The sequence below is a fragment of the Coenobita brevimanus genome, chromosome 92 (assembly GCF_032717465.1).
Source record: "Coenobita brevimanus isolate Jiangsu-jjx chromosome 92, ASM3271746v2, whole genome shotgun sequence".
NCBI lineage: Eukaryota > Metazoa > Arthropoda > Malacostraca > Decapoda > Coenobitidae > Coenobita > Coenobita brevimanus.
Genome location: NC_137045.1, coordinates 33,546,657 through 33,562,468, shown reverse-complemented (window position 1 = coordinate 33,562,468; position 15,812 = coordinate 33,546,657). Strand labels below are relative to the sequence as shown.

Below are 15,812 nucleotides of genomic sequence, written 5' to 3'. Positions count from 1 at the left end.
TGAAACCCATGCAAGGCTGTCACCCCGATTGAGACATTCTGATCACAAGTGCATGTACAGTTCACTGCAGTTCACCTTTTCTTGCAGTTATTCCCATCAATTGACCACTTACGAGTTTGGGGGAACAAGAACGATCAAAATATCGACACTGAAAATCTTTGCAGGTTTAGAACATATTGCATTTCAAGTAGATGAATATCGAATGTAAATAGCTTTGATATAATGTCAGTTTATTGCTGAACAATGTTGTGCTTAGATTTAACAGTAAAAAAGGAAAATGATAACCAATTTTTGAGACTTGAAAGAAGGCCGGGCTTCGACATTGCAATTTCCTTATTTTATAGTTAAATCGAAGATCAATAACAAAATTAGTACAAAGAAAACGGAAAACTGGAAGGTCTTTAGCGCAAAGCTTAATTACTTCAAAGACCCCTCTCGGCTCAGCAAAATACCTAACAAGACCCACACGCCATCACCTCCAAAACTCAACACATCGCTTCCTACAAAGAACAAGCAAGCATATTCATGACCCATTATCTAAATATGAATCACTTAATTCCAACACACTCTGAGTCTCAAAAACAACCCTCATAACATAGGTAGTCATTTTCTCTCAGTCACAGTGCAACCTCCTTCATTCAAAAACAGACACTTTGCATTGTCAAAAAACACAGAACTCTACAAGCACAGGGCTAGATGGCATCAGCAACCTGCACCTGAAACGTTTACGACCACAAAGCATCTAGGTTCTCACAAACATCAGCAACTACTAATATGCATACTGTGGCATATTCAATATAGTATTTGGAAACAAGGAACAATTATCACTATAGATAAACGAACAAGGACCCAACACACACTTCTTCGTACAGACCCATAACACACCATCCAGTATAACTGAACGCCTCAGTTTCAACCACGTCACACCTCATGTCCCACTTGCTCCTTCACAACACGGATAAAAAAAAAAGAAAAATCTACAAACACTTTACTGACTAATGGTACACAAGAAACATCAGTCGCCATCAATTCCACAACCTCCTCACAATGTACATTTCTCACAACAAAAGACATTAGTAAAGTTTCCGATGCCATCCCAGATGCAAACAAATCACTAAGATATGAAACAAAATCATGGAGAGCAACAGCATATGCCAGCTGCTCAACCATTTTCCTGGAAGACAAGCACATGTTACATTCCAGTCAAGTCATCACGAATACGAAATTTACCTAACGAGTTTCACAGGGCTCTGTTCTTTTACGCGCACTCTTCATCCTGTACTCGTACATGCATGATATTCCCACACCCCAACCACCAACAAACATTGTCTCATATGCAGATGGTATCATCATAACAACCACACATCACATTACAGACAACCGGCACAGTGCAACAAGACTACCTCAGCACATTGCAGACTTGGGTCAAGGACAACAGGCTGACGATCGCCCCAGCCAAATCCACCATCGCACTCATTATCAGCATGAGCACAGGTTCTCCTCCCACATCACACTTAACAATGTACAGTCATGGTCATAAATAATCACCTATACTCCTGTACCCCGTGCCCCAAGCTTGCTCATTTATGAGCGACAAATCACACTGGTGTAAGAGGGGATGAGAGGGAGGGGCAAGAGAAAGAAGGAAAAGTGGGTGGGGGGACGAATGATGGTGCTGGAGTGGAGTGATGGAGGAGAGGGAGGGTAGGTAGGGGAAGAAGAATGAAATCCGAAGTGTTGGCCACATAATTTGTCTATTTTCCTTCATTCAGAGCGTGATATAAAGGAGTACAAAGAAGTACAAAGGAAAACAAACAGCAACAGACCTTATGGTCCTTTCGAGGCTGTTTGGTACAGAGTAGACTATGACTACAAGATCTAACTCTACATGCTGAAGGATAAGGATAGTAAAGCAAGAAGGCTCCCCCCGCCTCAAAACCCTCCAGCCAAAACTGGCAAGAAAAAGTGAGAAAAACCACCACGCAGCATGGAAAAACTGACATGGAAATTTCATAGGAAAGACTGAAAAGGAAAAGCTACATTCTATAATACATTATCTATAAGCTACCAGTATGAATAACCTGAAAGAGAAAGTAGTAAAGTACAATGAATAATCGAATAAATAAATAACTAGTGCATCTCGCTATGTACGGGTACGTTAAGTTTACGAGGCGTCTGCAGACACAGTGTGGAAATTGCACAGTGCACAGTGAGGATATTCAGGGGTGGTGTGGCAGCCTTGCCTGGCGCTATTAAGGTAGGCAGCAGTCAATCAGGCCCCAGCTCCATTCATTCCACTGAGACTAGGAACTTTCCCATGCGGGACAAGCAAACAAGTCACCTCCTGAAGCAGTGACCCCTGGTACATTAAAAAAATCCCGATGGTGGCCATGTAACTAAGAGGGACCCTCAGTGATCCACAGCCCATCACAGGTGGAAAGTATGAGTAGTGACCGTTAACTCAGGGCTATCTGTGCATATCCTAGTCTGTGCATATACTATATTTGCATTTAATAAATTTATCCAGGCTCTAAAAAAAATAAAATAAAATATAACAGATAATTATACATACACAAGTGTTTTATTCAGGAGTAAACATATTAAGCTGGGGGTTGGATGCCAAATACTTATCCAGGCGACCTTTAAAGGTTTGTACTGTATTACAGTCTATTACGTTGGACGGCAATTTATTCCATATATTTACAACTCTATTGATGAAGAAATGCTTCGCTTCATGCGACTGGAATCGTTTGCCAATTATTTTATGCCCATTGCCTCTAGTGTAGTTCGAGTGATCAACTGTGAAGTATTTATCGACAGCCATTTTATCATGTCCTTTGAATATCTTGAATACTTGAATTAAATCTCCTCGTATCCTCCGTTTTGTTAGGGTAAAGTGATTCAGGGCTTCTAAACGTTCCTCGTACGGCTTATTTCTCAATCTAGGTATAATCTTTGTCATCCTTTGCTGCACTCCTTCAAGCTTTTCCATATCCTTTTTATAATACGGTGACCAAAACTGAACGCAATACTCCAAGTGCGGGCGTACTAAGGAATTATACAAAGTAAGGACGATATTATCGGATTTATATTCAAATGCTCTGCCTATGAACCCAATCAATTTGTTGGCTTTTTTCACAGCTTCTGTACATTGTTTACTTGGTTTCAAATCATTTGTTATTATAACTCCTAAGTCTTTTTCATGGTTTACCCTATCAAGCTGGACATTATTCATGCTATAACTTGTTCTTACATTTTTACTGCCAATGTTTAACACTTTGCATTTATTAATACTGAAATCCATTTGCCAGACTTGGGCCCAATTAAACAGTTGATCAAGATCTCTCTGAATTGCCTGTCTTTGCAGTGCTGTATCTGCTCTGTTACTTATTTTAGTATCATCAGCAAATTTTGAAATCTTACAACACAATCCTTCATCAATATTATTCACATATATTAAGAAAAGAATCGGACCTAACGCTGAACCCTGCGGCGCTCCACTTGTAACGTTTATCCAGTCTGACTCTTTTCCATTTATTACAAACTTAATATTCGGTAGATAATGCTCCATTACACCTTGTATACTGGCGTCGGATAACAAGCTTTAGATTGGTGGTGATATAAAGGGCTGGCTCTTGTGAGAAATATGCTGACATGACGGAGCAAATATTAGTGCAGAGGCTATGCGATTGTGTAGGCCTAAATTGTCAACGCGTGGAAGCAAGAAAAAGAGGGGACACGGGCCCGCCCCCTCCAGCTCACCAAGGACGAGTGGGAGCTGTTCAGACGAAACAAGCAAACCATCAACAACATTGTTTCCTCGGCCCCGCGATAATTGCAAGAGGTTATTGAGGAATGAGGCCACTGGACTACTTTCTAAGGCTTTCCTGGTTGCTTTGGCTTGACCAATTTCGGTAAACATTGACATAAATATACAGTACATTTGGAGTTTAGATCGGATTTGTTTCATTTTCCTTCTAACAGATTATGAGAGATACTGTTATTATATCCAACCAGGCGCACGGACATCAAATTTATTCACCTTTTATGCACAATTATTTTAAATAGCCTTTTCCTAGAGAGATGCCGTAAAATAGCTGACATGATGGTGACTGTATAGAAGGAGTGTATACCGAGAGGATGATCATATATACGAGTACTGTGGACACAGCCATGTCAAAGGTTCCATATGGTATTTAGCTCCAAACATTAATTACATATAACGGAAGGGGACATTTTTTACACAAACATTACGGAAGTCAAAGCCATCCAGATTCCATTCTGTATTCGAAGTCAAAATACACGGATAAACACAAATATCTGGCTCCGCACTAATGTTTGATCTGTCTCGTCAGTATATTTCTCTCACGAGCCAGCCCTTGACATCAGCACTTTCTTGCTTATCTGGCGCAGCTATACAAGATGTATTGCAGCATTATCTACAGCATATTAACTCCTATATATCATGCCCTGAATAGAAAAATTATGTGACCACCACTTCGCATTTCATTCTTCCTTCCCTACCTACTCTCCCTCCCCTCCCTCACACCACCCAGCACCATCACTCGTCCCCCCATCCACCTTTCCTTCTCTCTCTGGCCCCTTCTTCTCAGCCTTCTTACTCCAGTGTGTCTTGCCGCGCATAAAGGAGCCAGCCTGAGGCACGGGGTACAGGAGGATAGGTGATCATTTATAACCACTACTGTATGTGTGCAGCATACACCCGCCATTCAGATCCCTGTAGTGAATATGACACTGGGTTACCTTCGGTGATCATAATACAGGGCTAGACTCTGGGCAACAAAAAGAGACACACTCTTTACAAACAGTTTATTAGGTCAGTGATGCCCTATACTTCCTCAGCATGGGTCCCCATCTTATCTAATGTTTACTATAACACCTTACAAACCATACAGAACATTTCCCTACGTATCACCACTGACTTGGCCAAAACCACTCCCTCAGATCACTTGCACTCTCAGAACATAATCCTCCTTGTTTCATATGCCACCTAGATAAAGGTACACAATTCCATGTAGCTGTCTCTGCCAAAACACAACATCCTTGTCATTACATGACAGAGTTACGCAACACACCTAGGCACATAATTTCACCATACAAATATTATCAAACCCTTTTATAATAATATCCCACCTCCAAACATTCTAACACTAGCAATGACGGAACACCAACGTACTCACTACATGTGCAGGACAATGCATCATCACGATCAGGGCTATATTACAAGCCCCCTTTCTGTCATCCACACATCAGAGGTGTCCTGAAACACATATGATCGAGTTCATGTAAACGGGATTAGAACATGAAATCACCCAGCCTTCTTCAGCCACCAGCTTAGGTTTGGGTTGGATGGACTCATAGATGACTCAAGGGCCAGCTTATAGAATATGTCTACACAACATAACACGCAAACTGGACTACACAACATATGCCATGCTAAGACTCAGGCAACACATAACGGTGCAGGGAACCTATGGGTACAGCCCCATAGAGGCAATCGTTTACCTCCGGTCGACGGGACTGGTCGATCAGACTGACAGGGGCTGAGCATAAAACTGCCCTTCATGAAATTGCCCTGCAAGTACTTGATATTGTATCAAAGCTATTTTTACACAAGATTTTTTTATTTCAAACCCCATTTGTGCTAATACAACGAAAATTATCAGTGCTAATATTATCAACATCCCTGGAGCCCAGAACTCGCAAGTGGTCAATTCCGAGGACGCATTTTATTCTTCAGTTGATATCATTAGACGTTTTTATTTTGTTTACGGGAGGGTTTTATGATACGGAGGGGTTATACATGTTTTAGTCAACCCCTTCACAACTATCACTCCTTCCTAAGTTATATGCACCTGTAGTCAGGTATATGGATTATTCAATTTTATTCTTTTGTTTTTGCTTCTTCTGATATTGTTTTTAAAATGTATTGAGATACAAGATATATAAATAAAAAAATGCATCGCCTTGAAGGAAGAAATTAATTCTGTGATGCAACTCGCTCTCGAATACATTATAAAGAACCTGACTAGAATTTCTAACGACGGGAGCAGAAGAGATCAACATTTCAAAATATGTATACCATTTGTTTTCATTTTGGAGGCGATGGAGTTTATCCCACACCTGCTGGGCCTAGAGTCACTGCCTAAACGACTATCTATCTATCTATCTATCTATTGCCAGACGCCTCAATCCCGTTTGGGGTGGCCACAAACAAATCGCCTCCAAGTCGCCCTGTCCCCCGCCATTTCACTACCCTGCTCCCAACTCACACACCCCTCTCTCATATACCTCTCCACCCCATCCCTCCATCTCATCCTCGGCCTCCCCCTCCCTCTTCCCCCCTCCACCTCACTCACATACACTCTCTTCGTCAGTCTTTCACCCTCCATCCTCTCCACATGGCCAAACCACCTCAGTGTGTTCCTCATAACGCTTCCTATCACATCCACATCAACACCACAACGTTCCTTTATATCCTCAATCGTCAGCCTATCTCTCCATGTGACTCCACAGGCTCCTCTTAAATAACTCATTTCCACTGCTCTCACTCTTGACTTGTGTCCTTCCAACAATGTCCAAGCTTCACTTCCGTACGTTAGAGTTGGTATCACAATACTGTCATGTAGTAACTTTTTCACTTCCATGCTCACTTCCCTGTTTCTTATCACTGCTTTCAAAGAACCAGCAACCTTTCTTCCCTGCTGTACACTTTCAAGCACTTCACCCTCCAAACCTCCATCCTTACTCATCACACTACCCAAGTACTTAAACGTACTCACATTTTCCAATTCCTCACCATCCAACCTCGCTGTACATTCACTGACTTCACCTCTCTCAAAGACCATCACTTTACTCTTCCCTACATTCACCTTCAGATTCCGTTTCTTACACACTCTCCCAAACTCATCCACCAAGCCTTGCAGCTCCCCTTCGTCTTCACTCAACAACACAGTATCATCTGCAAACAACAGTACAGGGAGTTTCCAAACACTATCCTCTCTCACCAGGGCCACTCCAACATCCACTGCCCTACCTTGTACCTCTTTTATTACCCCATCCATGTACAGATTGAACAACCATGGAGACATGACACATCCCTGTTTCAACCCAACTTTCAAAGAGAAAAATTCACTTAGTTCACCATCCACACGCACTGCAGCCTTCGCACCATCGTACATACTCTTCACAGCATTCAACAACTTCCCATCTACTCCATATATTCTTAACACTTTCCACAATCCTTGTCTATCCACCCTGTCATATGCTTTCTCCAAATCCATGAAAGCCGCATACAACTTCTTTCCCTTCTCTACTAGCACGTAAACTTGCACCAATGCACTTTATAAAGCGTTAATGGTTCCATACCAGTTTTAGCACAGCAGGAACACTGTAGAATATATTACAGGGATATTACTATTAATGTTAGGCGATGGTCTGCTGATTCATATATATATTTATTTACATATCTGGCTATCGACCACTGACTTCAAGGCCAACGTCATTAGGCCAAACTATTTTTTAATTATATAGTCTATAATATGTACATACATACATACATATATATATATATATATATATATATATATATATATATATATATATATATATATATATATATATATATATATTTGAATACAATTTTAAATTTTTAGCATTTGGTCTTGTCGAGAAGAATTAATACAATAGCCTAACAACAACAAGCTCAAAAAAAAAATAATAAATGAAAGAAAAGCATTCGGGAGCCGAATGCTAATCCCCCGCCAGAATATGTTGTTGGCCAAGTCCAAGGTTTTGGCCATATCTTGATACCCTGAAGGTTTCATGTTGATAGCTTAAGCCGTTCATGAGATATACTGGTGCTAAAGGTAGGTGATAAAAACTAGTTGACTTTTGGCAGCCATTTTGGTGACCTTGACCTTGACCACGAGTGCCCATTTTCGACCTCGGCCAAGATTTTGGCCATATTGTGATACCTTGAAGGTTTCATGTTGACAGCTGAAGCCGTTCGTGAGATATAATGGGAACACACACACACACACACACACAAAGGCAGGCAAAAACATTATGGCTCCTCCTTCTAAAGGCAGGCGATAATAAGATTGAAATTGCCGTCGTATACCAGTGCCTACAGGACACGAGGAGCAACTTCATACTTCCCAGACTCAGCGATTCCTTGAAGCTTTTGATTACACGCTACCACGACAGTGACCACATGTGGGTCGACTTTATTTTCTGGTTACGCGAAGTTTAACGCGCTACTAACCCATGCTCTCTCTCTCTCTCTCTCTCTCTCTCTCTCTCTCTCTCTCTCTCTCTCTCTCTCTCTCTCTCTCTCTCTCTCTCATTACTATGAAATCCCCCTCACCTTCCAAAAGTACAATAAAAAAGTTGAATTACCCCGTCTTTTGATTCCCTCTTCATTTGAATACCAGGTGTGCACTTGTTCTGATTTTAAGTTGCTTATAAAAAATATCGTACGAAAATAGCTTTACACAATATTAAATACTTGCTTAACTGTGTTGCGCTGCAGTGTAGCCGTAAACCAGGAAAATAATAAGCACTTTCTCCAACACTGAGAAAAGATGAACCGTCCTTAATATTGCACTTTGTATTTTTACGGCTAAGTTGAAACATAACCGTGTTCAGTAAATACTTGATATTCTGTCACATGATATTGATCTATTCAAGGCACTAATAATGTTAATATTACGGAAATTATTAATGTCGATAGTTTGAACATCAATGTTGATATTTAACCTTTCGTGTAGCCCCAAACTCGCAAGTGATCAAATATCTTGATCCCCAGCGGGAAGGTCCAGGCAGCGTTGAAGGTCTGTCACTGCATGTATCGCCATAAGTAACAGCCATTGAAGAAGCATGAGTGGAAAAGTGACAGACCGTTACTGAGTCGATGTGGATATGTCTATGGTTTCCTCTGATGCTGGTTCTCTCCACTTTGTCTTTCTGTGTATTGCCAGACGCCTTAATCCTGTAAGAGGTGGCCACAGACAAATTACCTATACGTCATTCATTCCTCTGGCACCAGCTGGCACCATTTGGCTGCCCTCCCTTCATCTCAAAGCCCCTTCCCTCACACTAAAAGAATAATTGCTGACATCTGCTTTGTTTCTGTGCCAGGAATCGCTTCCAGTTCTTATGATGAAAATTATATAAACGCCTAATAAAATTTTTGAATATAATGGATAAGAATTGTAACTGCTGTAAGGATTTTTTTTTTCTCTCTCTCTCTTTCACTCATAATGTGAAGCTACGTGCCTAATGTTTTTCGATCAAGCAGATGGAACCAGGATTCCAGGGACTTGAGAGGTGAGTGGATGGGAGTGTGGCTCATTCACTTTGGCAAACTTTGGCTTATATCTCATTCTATTTTTTTTTTTTTTTCTGCCTCTCTGAATGATGGTGATATTTAGTAGCAGCTGTTCAGGTATCCCGCTGACAACAACTAAAAATGTTGTCTGCTCGTCTCCCCCCCCCAAAACATCGGGATTACCAATGCTCTCTCCACTTTAGCTTAAATTAAAAGGGGTGTTTGTACGTCCCAGAGGCCCAATGTGTTTCCTTGCAAGGCTGAAAATCGTTAGCCAGACGCCTTAATCCCGTAAGGGGTGGCCACAAGCAAATCGCCTCCATGTCGCCCTGTCCAACGCCATTTCACTGTCCTGTTCCCAGCTCACACCTCCCTCTCTCATATACCTCTCCACTCCATCCCTCCATCTCATCCTTGGCCTCCACCTCACTCACATACACTCTCCTCGTCTGTCTCTCACCCTCCATCCTCTCCACATGGCAAATAAACTAAGCAAATAAACTAAGTGTATTCATGGTGTAGGAAAACGTTAGGATGTGGCCACGCTCGCTTCAAAAATGTGGTCGACGAGAGGAAACGAGGGTCAGAGGTCCGTCCAAAGATCGACTCGAATATTGCAGAGGATTAAACCCGGGTATTTCGTTTCGTCTTGTCGATCACATGTTTCTGGGAAGTGTGGCCGCACACTAATGCTAATAAAACAATACTTCTTTTCATGGATCAACATCGCTAAAGTGGTCCTAAAATTACAAAGGACAGTCGCGCAAGAAATCGCCTTAACGAATATCATTAATATGCATGTGCACTGGGCTGCCACGGGAAGTGAGGTGGGAATGTTGTGGTGTTGAATCGCTTGATAGTGTTTTCGGAACCTGAGGGGGACACAATGGTGTTGGGAACGAGAAAATGGAATGGAATACACCGCAATAATCATTAGGAACCATGGAACACTGAGAGAATATGACAGGACAGTCGCTATACTCCATGCAGGCTGTCAGTATGAAAAGATGATGGTAACAAAAAGCAAGTAATGGTCTGTCTAGACTGAGGAATGATGGTGAAGGTATGATGCTGTGGTGTATGGAGAGTAATGGTGACATTGTAGGAAGGCGTGGTGACGTTAAAGAAGGGATGAATGCAGGTGTGGAGGGGGCTAATATGATGGTGGTAGTGCTTGAGATAGGAACAATGATGATGATAAGGTGATGCTGTGACGTATACGGAGTGATGATGACGATATAGGAAGGAAGGAGAGGAAAGGTGATGTTAAAGAAGGGGTGAGTGAGAGTGCTGGAGGGAGATAATATGGTGGTGATGGTACTAGAGAAGTGAGCAATGATGCATATTAATGAAAGAAGGAGTAAAAGTGATGGAGGGAGATAATATGCTAGGGATAGTGCTTGAGAAGGTGTAGGAATAATTGTTGATAGAGAGGGCCAGCTTGTGAAGGGGTGAACGACTAGTGGTGGAGGTTTGGGTAAGGATGTGTAGGAAAGGAACTCTTTGTGTTCTCACGGAATATATATCAGAGGCCATGTTCTTTTAATGGGCTGATGGTCGGATTAATCAAGACAGTTTTGAATTTCACTTTAGTTGTTCTTTCCTATGACCAACCTACAACGCGCATCCTTCGAGCATCAGAAAACTCAGGCACTTTTCCGTAACTATTTTTTTTTTTTTCAAGTGTGACCCTTTAATACATTAGTTTTGCAAGGACTAAGCGCTTTTACTCATTAGAGGCTGATCCTTCAAGCCTGAAAATAGTAATTGCACTACCAAATCGCCTATTTTTACCGGATGTACACAGGGCGAAACACACACACACACACACACACACACACACACACACACACACACACACACACACACACACACACACACACACACACACACACACACACACACACAACACACACACAACACACACACACACACAACACACACACACACACACAACACACACACACACAACACACACATAGATCTAAAATCAGAGGAAGCTCATGTGCCTAATTACAGACACACTTGGGTTCTTTTGGCCCCACCGCCCCTATCAGTTCCTTCCTCATCACTACTATTAGCTTTGTCTATCGTGACCCCCTCCCACTTACCCATTCCCAGCAGAAACAAGAGAGCCTTTGGCAGTTCTGTCATCACTGCTGGATTCCACACTGTACTCACAAAACGTCTGTAGCTGGTGGAATGTAGTAATCGGTACAGAACTCTGAATCTTCTCCTATCACAAATACTCTTCAGCTTATGGGCTTTTTTTTTGGGGGGGGGGGAGGTTCATCTCTTGTTTCTGCACTTTTTTTCATCCCTTCATTATAACAATAATCTCGAAATATTATTTTCTAGTTAACAGAAATGCTGTTTTGCAGGTTTATATACAAATATCAAGTATATCTTACAAGAGAAGTGACAATGATGTATGCAGTGATACGGTAACTTTGTATGAGCTGTGAGCGAAGTGAAACATAAGCTGAGTCAGTATTCTAAGCAGACTAGTCGCTCCCACACCCCTCCCCCTCACCCTCATCGCCGACGTCATTTCCACTGTTCTCTACACTGGTATGCCATGACCTACGAGGCATCTAGGTAAGGGGGTCGTTTCATTTATGTCTGACTGTACTTAAGAAGGCAGACGGCCCAGTAGCCAGGTGGTAAAGTCAGGACAAAGAAAGCTGGCAAGGAGAACGAGAAGAGCACCAGGAAGACAGAAAGATCTAGTGAGAAAATATCTGCGAGCAGAATTTTTTTTTTTTTTTTTTTTTTTTTTTATTCGAGGAAGACGGAACCAAAGGCCTTGAGCCCGCAATAACAGTTCCCTCCAAGAGAAAAACAAAATACAAGAGAGACAAATTCAAGATCCGATCATTTCGAGATGCCTGGACACTGCGTTTGAAAGACTGGAGATCAAATGAAGCAGGAAATACAGACAGAGGGAGACAGTTCCAGAGTTGACCTGTTTCATAAATGAAAGACTGGGAGTAACGGTTAACTCTTGCATTAGAGAGTTGGACAGAAAAGGGATGAGAGTTTGCTACTAGACGGGTGCTACGCGCCCGTCGTAGAGGTGGAGGAATGCATGCAGACAGTTCAGAGGAGCAGTGACCATTGAAGTAGCGATAGAAAAGAGATAAAAATGCAATAGTGCGGCGAAGAAACAGAGGTTGAAGGGAGTCAGTAAGAGAGTGCCCGACACTTTCCAAATTTTGGCTCTTTTGTGTATATAAATATATCTGCTTGTATTTGCAGCCCATATAAAGCAAACGAATCACAGAACAACAAGGCCAGAAAATCGATTCCACTCGACCTTACTTCGTGACAGTAAAAATGTTCGAAGCTGAATGGAACACGTGTCTGTACTGGGATAGTTTTTCAGGACGGGATATAGAAACGCACGTACAACCAGTTCCCTGGTGTAACTCAGGTGCTAATCTGCAGGAAGGACCAGCAGACTGTCGAATCTTCCTTGTTCGCTTGGGTAAGGTCGAGTTCACACGTATTCTCAAATAAGTGCTGGCAACATGTAAGCAACACAGTAACGAACATGCAGCAAAAATGCTAGGAACAGCAGCGTCCAGATCATGTTGGCAACATCATGATGAAGTCTTAGCTACCTGGTATGGACACACTGATTCCATCACCTCTGCTGCCAGTGTTCGAAACTGCACTGAAACATGTTTGCATACATCTGTCCAAATACTGCTGCAAACATGTTCCCGAACATGTTGTCAGCTGTGTTCCCAACACATGTTTGAGTACACGTATGGACGCGAGCTTAGGCAAGTACTCGGACAGTTGTAATTAAATAAAATTTATTGAGTACTTGTACTTGAGATTTCAAACACTAAAGTACTTTTATTTAAATAAAGCCAAATGAACTTGGTCCCTAGCCTGATATTGTTGAAAAGATAATAGACACCTTATAAACTGTTTAGTAGTCTGATTAAACTAATTGACCCAGTCATAACATTAGGAGTTATTTATGACCAGACCAGTAGCAGGAGTGAAGACAAATTAATTACCCCGACCCCTCTCCCCCCATGCCACCGTTCTATGGGTGAAGGGGGTCCAGATCCAGGCACCTTGATTACTATGGTACTTGATTTTGGTTTAGACTATTCTCCTGACAGGAAGGAAACTAGGGTATTTTGTATTTTGTCCTCTCTCTCTCTCTCTCTCTGTATATAGATAGATAGATAGATAAATAGATAGATAGACAGATAGATAGATAGTTCTCTTGGAAACCTCTCCTTTTATATATATATATATATATATATATATATATATATATATATATATATATTAGTATATATATAGTATATATATAAAAACTCTCCTCTCTCCATTTTGACCAACTCAGTAATTTTTGACCAACTCAGAAACAAACACTGGGAGGTAATCCCCACCCCACCCCGGTCGGGCCATCCCTGTTTGCCATGTTAACATGTTAAAACCTTAATACAGTGTTCCAGAGACCCCTGTACCTGTGAATTTAGTCTTGGTTGAATAGAATGAGCGGGTTCCCAGCGGTTTGATGGCCAGGAACAATGTGAGGAGGACTTTGCCTTCGATACTGCGAGTGCCTGGCAGTGCAACGCTGATGCCGGATTGTCCATTCTTGAGAAAGCTTCGCATTTACCGGAAGGTCAGTCCCGACAACTATTACTACTTCTTTCTTCATTGAAGGACGTCTTTGGTAGCTCCCCTGGGCGGGCGACCTACGTCAAGCATGATGTCGATGTGGCTAATGCGCTCCCTGTTAAGCTGCCACCTTATTATGTCTGCCCCTAGTGCCTAGGAGTCCTCTGCCAGGAGTTGAAGTACATGCTGGAAACGATTTTATCGCCCCTCGTGTGAGCCCGCGGAGCTCCCCTGTGACCCTGCAGCCCAAGCCTGACGGGACAGTGAGATTCTGCATCGACTGCCACAGAGTCAACGCTCTGACTGGGACTGACACATATCCCCTGCCTCGATTAGAAGACTGTATTGACAGCATTGGTTCGTCCCACTACATTACTAAGCTGGACCTTAAGAAGGGCGTCTGGCAGGTGCCCTTGACGGAGCTGGCAAAGGAAGTCTCGTGTTTTGTGGCAGATGGTCAAACTTACCATTGTTATGTGATGTCATACAGGATGGAATATACCCCTCCTACCTTTCAGAGACTTATGAACCTAGTTGTTAGTGGGCTTCCAACTTGTGTGGTGTAGGTTACTTGGTTGATGTAGAGATGTTCAGTGATACTCGAGAAGACCACCTAGAACAATTAAATAAGTTGCTTTCAAGGCACTCGGAAACGCACCTTGTAGCTAACTTAAGAAGTGCGAATTTGTTCAAGCTAAAGTTCAGTACCTTGGCTGTGTAGTTGGTCACGGTCGTGTCTGTCCCCCTTCTTCAAAGGTGGAGGCCATTAAGAACACTGCCGCGCCTAAAATTAGGCATGAGTTTCGGAGGTTCCTGGGCACTGTAACTACAGTATTACAAACAGTTTATTAAGAACTTTTCAAGTGTTGTGGCCCCGCTAACAGATATGCTAAAGAAAGAGAAGAAATTCTGTTGGACTGAAGATTGTGAAAGTGCTTTCAAGTCTGTAATGGGAATTTTGTGTTGTTATCCTGTGATGCTTGCTCCTTATTTTTCAAGGCCTTTCAATCCTTGGGGGAGGCGGTGGCTGAATCGGTAGAGAGGCGGCTTGCAGTCCTAATGGACCCAGGATCGAATCTCGGCTGGGGCAGGGAACAGTTTAAGGATTTGAATTTCCTAAAAGCAGACTTTCCTGATCTACCAGATGACCCGCCGACATGTCGTAAAAGTACCCCCGCTAATACCAATACACCAGTCCTGTATGAGACAGCCCTAGCATGTATTCAATATGGACGGTGGGTGTTAGCGCCGAAGTGGTGACATGTGGAGGTGTAGGAGGACTACTGGGCCTTGGGATAGGCAACTGCCCCCAAGAAATAGGCCCTGAGCCTTTGCCCAGAGTCGGACACATAAAAAAAAAAAAAAAAAAAAAATCCGGCCTTAGATGCCAGCAGTCTAGGGACAGGAGCTGCACTTTAGCAGGACGATGGTCTGGGCACAGAGCATCCTATTGGTCATTTTAGTGAGAAGTTTTCTAAGGCTCAACATAATTATTCATTTGCTGAAAAGGAGCTGCTTGCCCTGATCCATGCCCTGTAGAATTTTTCTGTGTATATACATGTTTTTGGGCAGACAGTTACAGTTTACACCGATCACCCCTTGAAGTCTTAAACCAGTTAAAGAGTAAGAATCAAAGGCTGACCTGCTGGAGCCTCTTTTTGCAAGAGTATAACCTGAGCACTGAGCATATCAATGGGGTTGATAATGTGATTGCTGATTGCCTGTCGTGCTGTTCAGAACGAATTTTCCTCTAGAAAATTCTTTCAAAGGTACGGTTGCCATCTGTTCCTTAAAATACGGAATAGTTCCG

The 15,812-nt window shown here is 42.3% G+C and overlaps 1 protein-coding gene across 1 annotated transcript in view; it reads right to left on the bottom strand.

The window, feature by feature from the left end:
- Positions 1-11,946, bottom strand: part of LOC145412190 (Y+L amino acid transporter 2-like) — a 34,568-nt gene extending 22,622 nt beyond the window's left edge. The window contains exon 1 of the mRNA XM_080282119.1: positions 11,886-11,946. Within this exon, the coding sequence (XP_080138245.1) occupies positions 11,886-11,946 (61 nt within the window). The remainder of the gene's footprint in view (positions 1-11,885) is intronic.
- Positions 11,947-15,812: the final 3,866 nt, after the last annotated feature.